This window comes from Larus michahellis, chromosome 16 (assembly GCF_964199755.1).
Source record: "Larus michahellis chromosome 16, bLarMic1.1, whole genome shotgun sequence".
Lineage (NCBI taxonomy): Eukaryota > Metazoa > Chordata > Aves > Charadriiformes > Laridae > Larus > Larus michahellis.
This window is the reverse complement of record NC_133911.1, coordinates 4439287-4448808: the sequence shown is the minus strand read 5'-3', so window position 1 is coordinate 4448808 and position 9522 is coordinate 4439287. Positions and strand designations below refer to the sequence as shown.

General features: G+C 54.2%; 1 protein-coding gene across 3 annotated transcripts in view; it reads left to right on the top strand.

The window, feature by feature from the left end:
* Positions 1–3358: 3358 nt before the first annotated feature.
* Positions 3359–9522, top strand: part of PLEKHN1 (pleckstrin homology domain containing N1) — a 29171-nt gene continuing 23007 nt past the window's right edge. The window contains exons 1-2 of one of the 3 annotated variants that reach the window (XM_074560367.1): positions 3359–3619; positions 5321–5420. In XM_074560367.1, the coding sequence (XP_074416468.1) occupies positions 3540–3619; positions 5321–5420 (180 nt within the window). In that variant the 5' untranslated portion in view covers positions 3359–3539. The remainder of the gene's footprint in view (positions 3620–5320; positions 5421–9522) is intronic. The other 2 variants (XM_074560366.1, XM_074560368.1) reach the window with 2 other exon arrangements.

Here is a 9522-nt window from a genome sequence, read left to right as displayed (position 1 = left end):
CTGTCCTGTGGACAAGGTGCTTCCTATTCCCAGAGAGGGTCCTGGGCGGGTATGTCCAAGGCTCTGCATGCCTTCACCCTACCCCAGAGAAAAAGCAGGACAAAGATGCTGATGGTGTTGGAGACCGCTGGGAAAAGCCCAGCCCAAGGCACAGACTGATTCACACCTCTCCCCGCTGCTAAATTCGAGTTTGGTCTCCCCAGGACTCCCCATCTCCAGTGCTGTTGACAGCTTTCCCCTGCCGTGGAAATGAAAACCAGATGAGACCCATCCTCCAGCTGCCACACACATCTTGCCTGGGGGCAGGAGCTGCCTGGGGGCAGGCAGAGCTGCTTGGCCCCATTCCTCACGCTCCGCACCAGAGATCCCACTTCACGAGCTGCTGCCACTCACTGCGGCCTGGGGAGGAGGGGGGGAATCCTAAACCCATTTCATGGGCTGTGGGAGTGCAGGGGGTGAAAAGAGGAATGAGAAGCCGCATGGCGATGTCCCATGGGGCCTGAAAGGGAACTTTCCCATGCGTGTGTACTGCAGCCGAGCCGCGATGCTGTACAGCCGGCACGCCAGACTTGGCCGTAGCCCCACCGTGTCCTCTTTCTTGCTGCTCTCCAGCCTCTTGCTTCTGTTTCGGGCTTCTATAAATCACTACCGCGCTGTAAAAGTCTTTCCAAAGTCTGGAGCCTAACCGCTTCCCTGCCCAAGGCAGGCCCTCCTGGAAGCAGAGCCATGGGGGTCCGGAGAGCGGTGTCCCTGCCGAGCCTGTGTCCCCAGCACCCGGAGAGAGGGTCCTGTCCGCAGCCACCGCTCGCACCCGGCCCTGCCACTCAGGGTGGTGTCACCGGTGTCCCAGTGAGCAAGACGATGCATATTTGTAGGACCTGCAATAACAGCAGGAGAGAGGCAGTTTTATCCCTATTTTGAGCTGTAAGGTTTTATTTAGAACAAACCTGTTGGAGGAACGGCGTATTTCTGGTCACAGTGCTGAGCGTGTTAGCCACGGATCTTAAGAGGAATCGTACTTTTCCTGAATAAACCCCAGTTGTTACTGTTCACTGTCATTTTCGGTCTCTGCCAGGAGGCGCTGGGATGTGGCGCTGCTGTTGGGTAGTCGTGTCACAGCTGTGCAGGGAGAGCGGAGCCGGCAGAAGTGCCCTGCCATAAAAATTACGGAGTTTTTCACAGGGGGCCCCTGGAGGGGTGTCCTGTTGCTTTGCTTGGCTATGAAGGGTTAATGGCTTACACCGCAGAAAGGGGAGGGGGATAAAGAGGCTGTTTTTTAAAGGTCAAAGATGTGGAAGCATTTGAGAAACTTTATGGCACGTTTGTTATCAGCCACGCTCTCCATGCAAATGTTGCCTGACCACAGTTACCGCTTTCGGGATGTGTTGGTTTTGAGACTGCAGGGTGACTTCAGTTCCAAGACAAGGCAGATGCAAACAGAGGGAGTCCAACACACCCGGGGTGTCCGTAAGACCTCACGTAGCAAATCCCAGTTTGATTCAAACAGGTTTTCCAGGAAAACATCCTCTCCTGGTTTTAAAAACCCCTTGTTGAAGAAGCCATCACAGTCCTCTGGGAGCTGTTCCGGTAAGAAATAACCTTTCCCGTTAAAAATGCATGCCGTGTTCCCAGGTTCAACCTCCCCAGCCTCACTTTCTCTGCGTCTCTTCTTGTCACCTCGCTGCCAGCCGGTTGTCACAGGTCCCTTCCCCGTGCAGCCGCTTCCAGCCTCTTGCATCCCTGTAGCCTCTCTGCTACCGTAGCAAGATGGAGCTGCTGGACTGTCACTGGAAACGGTCTGGAGGCAAAAATGCTCCCTGGAGCAGCCGGCAGAAACCCTCTTCGCGGACAACAGTCAGTCCTGGTGCACAGTTGCTGTCGCCTCTCCGTGGCTGGCCGGTCTGTGATGGATCGGTGGGTCTTACACCCTCTGCAGCCTTTTGGAGTCTTACTAGAAAGTTGCGAAGACGTGTCACATCACGCGCTTTATAGTAATTTCGTACTATTATTTATATTAACTAAACCTGGTTATTTCTTTTTTTTTCAAATGTGGTAGCAATTAAATTAGCTTGACAAGATCTAATTTCCATAACCCTGAGTTGATTTGTATTCATTATATTCCCCTCCTTTAATTCTTAAAGTTAATCAAACTCCCTAACAGCTGTTACATCATTTTCCTCGGAATCAGTGTCAACTGACAAACCCATAATTACCGGGATGGTCATCTTTACCCGTGGAAATCCCTATTAATTTATGCAAGTTCTTTGCAAATCCCACGGTCCTGCAAGACTTCCTGCAAATGAACAGCAGCGATCCAAGCCCTTTGTGGTTCAGGTCTTGTAAAACTCTTGGATATGAATTCTCTGGACCTTCCGATCCCGAGCATCAAAGTTCTGTGTTTCCTTTTTAACAGCCACCTGCAGGACCGTGGAATGAAAAGGGGTTTGTCGTTTCTTATGACTATACTGGTTTTTTTTCAATAGACAGAACAGAAATATTAATTCTGCTGTATTATCATCAACTACTCACTATGATTATTTCTGTTTCCACACAGTAAAGGACTCACACCATGGTCAGGAATTTTTGGTTTGCCTCCTTTGAAAGCATTTCTTCTATAAATATCCCTTTAGTTTCATTGATCACACTTCTCCTTTTGGATTTTTCTTCCTTTATCAATTTTCCACAATCCCTAGATTTTGATATATTCTAGCTTTCCCCTGTAAATTTGTTATATTTTTGTATTATTTTCTTCACCTCTAATCCACGCTAGTTCTTTTTAACTAATACAACTGCTCTGAGTGCTGCCTTTTTGAACACCTGGGAGAACGCTTAAACAATAATCACCAATATTATCTTCCCGTGTCCTTTTTTTTCCTTCCCCCTGAACTGAACAGCGATCGATTTCCTTTTGGGGAAAAAGAAAAATAAAAACGCTCCAGGCGTGTTTCCCCGGGGCTCCGGCTTCGTCCTGTTTGCTGGGAAGAAACGTTAGCGCGCCGCGGCGAGCGAAGCACCGCCGGGTTGTTAATTCTGAGTTCTTAATTACAGGGAAAATGAGGTCTAAGGCCGGATTCGCCCACCTTGGGGGCACCGTTTTGTTAATTGAGAAATCCCCCAAGCTTGAAATGCTTATTAATATGAGAATGGGCGAAGAGAGAAGCTGTCGGAGGGGGGCGGCTGGGATCCCGCGGCTCACTGGGGAGCCCTCCTGCCTGTCTGGGGGATGCTGTGGGGGGCAGAGGCTGCCGCCCTGTCTCTTCTGCCTGCCCTGCCTGCCCTGCCCTGCCTGCCCCCTCCGGGCCCGCTGCCTCTCACCTGGCTCGCTCCTCCCAGCGCCGGCTCTGCCAGCCCCGACGGGGCGGGGGGAGAGGGGCAGGAGGAGAAGGAGAAGGGGCAGGAGCAGGAGAAGGGAACCTCGGCCGAAAGCCGCCCGCAGCCCACACCCGCCCGAGTCACGGCGAGCGGAAGGGGAGCGTCTGGGTGACACGCATACACGCAAACCTCCCCGCTGCTCCCGGGCGCTTCCAGTCGCTGCCGGCATGGGGAACATAACTTGTGTTCCTCAGGCACCTGGGCGGCTCAGGAGCTCTTTCAGAAGGAAGCCTTCGCTGAAGAAAGAGTAAGTAACGCTTGCTTTTCCTTTGGGCTGCCTTTCCAGTTCCCTGCCGGCTTTCCCCCCCGTGCGATGCACCACGCAGGACTGGGCTGGCAGCCGAGCCCCAGCTCAGGAAACCCAGGAGTTATTTTCCGTGCTCGGCAGAATCGGGCTTTTGCATGGTTTTACGGGGTGCTAAACGCGATCGGCTCCCCACAAGTGCCTGGGAAGGAATCCTAGATCTCTGCCGGCAGAGTATCCCAGAGACGCCGCCCCCAGGAGAAAGGCGATTTATTTCATTTCGCTTTGAAAATTAAAACTCCCCTCTGTGGGACAGGCAGGGCAAGGTGCAGAACGCCTGACACTCCTTGTGTTCACCTGCAACTTTTTTTTTTTTTTTTTTTTGTATTCGTGACACCCGGAGTTGCGGTGCTGTGTTGTGAAAAAACAGCATTCACACTCTTCCCACTTGAGAGAGAAAGCCCCAAATCCCAACATTCTGCCCAATAATATTTGCCCTGCCTTTGTAACCCTGAAAGGAAGACGCAAGAGAAAATGCCTGTAAAATCCTCGGGGGACTTTGGTGCTGGGCTGGCCAGGGCAGCGTTCTGGTACCCCAGCGATGGATGCCTGTCCCAAAATAGGACAAAATATGACCCTGTGCCCTGCTTTTCCCATGGCCCGTGCTCCCATCAGCGTGTCACAGCGCTGCTGCCGGTACCTAAGCACCCACAAAGCAGAGCCCTCCCCATCCTGAGCGTTCTGGGCTGGACAGGAGCTCTGTCGGGAAGCAGGGTGACTCCTCATCTACCTTGGGTTCGACATACGTGTTGGGCTTTGAGGCAAACCCCATAAACTCCGCCAGGCTGAGGGGGTTTCTAAACCAGAGGAGACGCTGAAACCATCCCCTTGGTCTCCTGTGCTGCCAGAAATCGGGAGCAAACCTCTAGGAGCCTGTGGAGCTCCTGTGGGGTAAAAGAGAGGGGATCGGTTGGGGAATTTGGACCCTGGAGGGGGGCCATCAGGTAGCTGCAGGGGAGCAGCCGAGCCACAGAGCACCTCCTGTGCCCACGGAATCCCGGCTTCCCACGCTCCTGGCTCTCCATGGAGATAAGCCGGGTTTCTGCTGAACTACAGGCTGCAATCTGGTTGAAAGAGAGAGCAACCGCCGGGAAATCCCACCAAAGCAGTCCCAGCGCTGCTTAAACGGCATCGGGAACTGCTCGTTAGTGGTGTGTGCGCAAGGAGAAGCTGGGGGCCTTGCTGGGAGTGGAAGGAAAGGGAGAGGAAACCCACAAAGGTAGAAATAAAACCTGTTTGTGAATATACGGTGTGTACGTGTGCATATGCATCGCCGCTCCAGGGGCTTTGGACTAGTTGTCAGGGCTGGATTTGGTCTTTGTATTTTGCAATGGAACATCTGGTCCTTCCGCTGATTTGGAGACACAGATGAGCCCAGCTGATCGTTTGGTTATGCAAAGGCATGTAAAAAAGCAAAGAAACATCAACAAGTGCAGCACAAACCCCATTACGATTCTCCCAGGCTGTTGATCAGCCCTTTGCTCTGCTGGGATGATTAGAAAGCCCGTGACAAATTGCTTACTTAGCTTTCTGGCTTCCTTATTTCTGGGCAGAATTCACGATGCATCAGCCTAGATCTGTGTTTGCATGCGTGGTTTTGTTTTTGGTTTTGTTTTTGTTTTTGTTTTTTTCTCCCCTCTGTAGGCAAAATGGCAAGAAAAAACTCCCCAGCTTTTTTGGTATAGAAGGAGGGCAGGAGAGAGATACGACCACAGACAAAATCCTGCAGTATATTCCAGGAAAGGCAAGTACAAACACATCCAACCCCCTTCCCCACTCCTCCCAGAGATTTTTCCCACCCACCCCAAGGACGTAAGAGGGACAATGGGTCTGGCTCTGGGGGTAGCAGCAGGTCTGTCTCAAGGAGATGGAGGTCCCATCCGCAGCCCAGGGAGGGATGAGCCCCGTGGCCTTCGCTGTGCTGCAGGGTCCCCACGCGGGTGTCGAGGGGACCTGCCATTAGCCCAAATTTGTGACAGGGTGGGAGGGTCGCGCTGAGAGCAAAGCAGGCGGCATGGTGGGAATATCTCACACAGCCCCTTTGCCATCGGTTCTTTTGTTTCTGGGTAGCCTGGGAAGGAAGGGAAAATGAGAGCGAGCGAGCGAGCATTCAAAGGTAGGATGATTCATTCCCACGCTGGAATGAGACAGAGCAGGCAGCGTGCTAGCAAGAAGCCTTGGGAAGGTAATCAGGAAGGGCAGGTCTGTCCCAGGCACGTACCAGCCTTGTGGCCATATGGCCCATTTCCCAGCACTGCGGAGGGAAAGCCGAGGTGAAACCATGAGCCCCACTACGTTTGCGCGGGTCCCTTTGGGTGGGCCAGGGATGGGGACCCAGTCTCGGGGCTTGTTGGGCTGTACTGTGCGTGCATCTGCCCCACTGTGTGGCAAGTAGGCTCTGCGGATATGGGCCAAAGGGAAACCGAGGCAGAGACTCACAGCTTGACGGGTCATATCAGCGGCAGGACATTATCTCTTGGGTTTCTGGCTGCTGGCTGGCTGTATTTCCCTGGGGACGAGGTGCTGGTCAAGGGCTTGGTGTATTGCAGGACCCAGTTGTCAGCAGCCCTGTACTTTGGGTTGCTGCAGAGATTCAAACATCTGCTCTCCACAAGCAGGGACCCCGCAGTCCCTTTCCCTTCAGCTGCTCCCAGGTTGGCCCTTTCCAACCCAAAGGGCCTTGGCTTTTCCTCGTGTGAGCCTGAGAAAGGAGCAGGACTGGGGTCCTACTCCTGGCTCGTGAGGTGGCCGTGGGTGAGTGCTGTCCTCTCTCTTGGAGAACGTATCCTGAAGTCTAAGAGGTGGGAAGCACAGCAGAACTGGGGCTGTTTCACAGTCCTGCCCGTTATTTGTGAATGAGAGTATTGGGCACGTCCCTCCAGAAGGGTTGGGCAGCACTTGACGGGACCAGGTCCCAGATGGATCCTGGATGCCTCCCCTGGGGAAGCAGGGGGAGCTGTCATGTTAGCGGATCCTGGAAAATGAGTCCTGCGGACTGACAAAACAAAGGTCACGGAGAGATTATTCATTCGGGAGCACGAGAGAGTGAGGGATCTCTTCAGGGAGGGAAGGAGGGTGGAGCAGTTGTTTAGATGTTACCCTTGCCTGGGGCAGATGGGATTCAAACTGCCTGCTCAGCCACAAGCTTCTTGTGTGGCCTGGAGAAAGCCTTGGTTTAGCCCCTTTCCCACTCCTGTCTTTTCGGGAGAAACACCTCCGAGGGCGGGAGGTGATCAGCTGCTGCAGGGCCAGGTTAGAGAGGAGCCATCAGCCCGGGACTCTCCGGATGCAATCTCGGAGGAGATGGGGTGGCCAGACCTCTGGCCACGGCAGGCGGTTTGGGACTGGGGCAAGTGACATTCCTGAAAACCAGGTCCCTTCTGGACCCTGCCACGGGCAGCGGGCACACAAAGCCGGTGCCTTCTGCCCCATTTCCCACGCTTCCCAGTTACGGCTCCTGCAAAGCCTTAGCAGAGTGAGGGGGGAGGATGTGGCAGAAGAGCGGTGCTTCTCATTTGCTTCTTTTATCATTAAACAGCAGCTTTGGGAGCCCCAGGGCACCAGCCTCGCAAGGCTGAGCTCTTCCTGCTGCCGGGGTTAGTGATTCAGCCGGGAGTCACTGGGGTCTGCAGGGGCTGAGGCGGGTTAATTATTAACTTGCTCTACCTGTAGGATGAGGCATCCGAGACCGGGAGAGAGCGAAAGAACATGTCAGGGCACTGGCGCTGCGAGAGTCCCGCTGCTTCCCCGAACCCTGAGAGAAACCAGGTTTCCGATGATCTGGACTGTGTCAGATGCAGCGGGATAGCTGAGCTAACGGGATCCGGGCCCGTGGGGCTGGGGCTGGGGCAGGAAGGCGCTTGCCACCAGCCCAGCCCAGCCAGGGGAGCAGACGGCTGGCTGGGGAGGGCTCCAGAGGAGTGGGAAATGCTGGTTCCCTCTCATTTTGGCTGCACGCTGAGGCATCCCTGTGGTTTTGGGGGGTGCACGGGCCTGGGAGATAAGTGATGCTCATGGCAGAGGCTGTGACAGCTCTGGTCCCCAACCCTGACAGGACATCAGGGGGTTCCCAGTGCTGCTTTTTAGGGGATGGCCAGACCCAGGCCATGCCGGTGGCAATAAATCTGTCCCAGGGAGGGCAGGGATGCACTTGTGGGTCTGAGCCCAGAGACATCGGAGATTCAGCAGGAGCTGTTTTCTCCAGAGCGTGGGTTTAGGCAAGTCCTCCACACCCTGGGAAATCGCTGTTATACCTAGAGAGATGCTCGGGCGTTTATGGGAACCACTGCCAGCCTTACAAAAGGGTTTTGTTCTGAGTGAGAAAGGCTGAGCCAGCGCTCGTCAGCCTCCTTCTGCAGGCAAGGGACAAAGAAACCACAGAAATGGCCGATGGACAAACGAGACGAGCTCAGGGATTGCGGTTGTGACCGTCTTGGCCGGTGTTAGAATGAAAAGCAGCGGGTAGGAGGTGGGCGTCAGTGCTGCCCCTGGCACAGCACAAACGGGCTGTCACCAGGGACTTGTGCTGGCTGTTGGATTCCATAGAATCATAGAATGACAGAATGGTTCGGGTTGGAAGGGACCTTAAAGATCATCTAGTTCCAACCCCCTGCCATTTAATGATGTCCAGCTCCCTCCTGCTGCTGCTGCTCTCCGGAGACGTGGGCAGGAACCTGTGGAGGTGCGAGGGCAGTTCTCCTTGCACATACGCAAATGTTGTATTCATTTGGGGTTTTAACCATGGCACCCCAGTGAAGGACATAAAATTGCTAGAAAAAAGACATGAGAGAACTGCCTGCTAAAAAATAAAATAAAACTAAGGACCTGAACAGCCCCATTTCTTCCTGTGAAACCACAATACCCGATCACGAGTGATAAGACTGGGCTTGAAAGACTGGTGTGGCATGGGCGGACAGGACCTGCTCCAAGGGTGGCAGGAGATTTCAGTGCCGTGATCCCATTTTGTCCCTGATCTTGGAGATGCCCCCATGCTTAGCCACTAACTCCAGCTGTCTTCTCAGTCTGGCTGCAAACCCTTGCAAGCTGGGCTGGCTAGATGCTTCCTTGGGAGAGGGAGGTATTGCCCCTCTGCTCCGCTCTGGTGAGACCCCACCTGCAGTACTGCATCCAGCTCTGGAGTCCTCAGCACAAGAAGGACATGGATCTGTTGGAGCGGGGCCAGGGGAGGGCCATGAAGATGCTGGGAGAGCTGGAGCCCCTCTGCTGTGAGGACAGGCTGAGAGAGCTGGGGGGGTTCAGCCTGGAGAAGAGAAGGCTCCGGAGAGACCTTCCAGCCCCTTCCAGTCCCTAAAGGGGCTCCAGGAAAGCTGGGGAGGGACTCTGGATCAGGGAGGGGAGATATAGGACAAGGGGGAGTGGTTTTAAACTGAAAGAGGGGAGATTTAGATGAGATATTAGGAAGAAATTCTTTGCTGTGAGGGTGGTGAGCCCCTGGCCCAGGTTGCCCAGAGAAGCTGTGGCTGCCCCATCCCTGGAGGGGTTCAAGGCCAGGTTGGACGGGGCTTGGAGCAGCCTGGGCTGGTGGGAGGTGTCCCTGCCCAGGGCAGGGGCTGAGACTGGATTATCTTAATGGTCCCTTCCAACCTGAACCATTCTATGATTCTATTCCATTTAATTTGTTTCTTGCCACTCGAACAGCGGCGGTGGGAGCTCTCCCTTTCCCTCCCAACCCCAGAGGATCCCTGTGGAAGCTGGTGGGTTGGCTGAGCTCTTTGCCAAAAGTACTGCTGGATTCCCAGCTCTCAGGTTGCTTTGGCTTCTTGAGGCCTCATTTATTACTGGGGAAATTGGCTGCAATGTTCCAGGCAGCAGCATCGCCCAGGCAG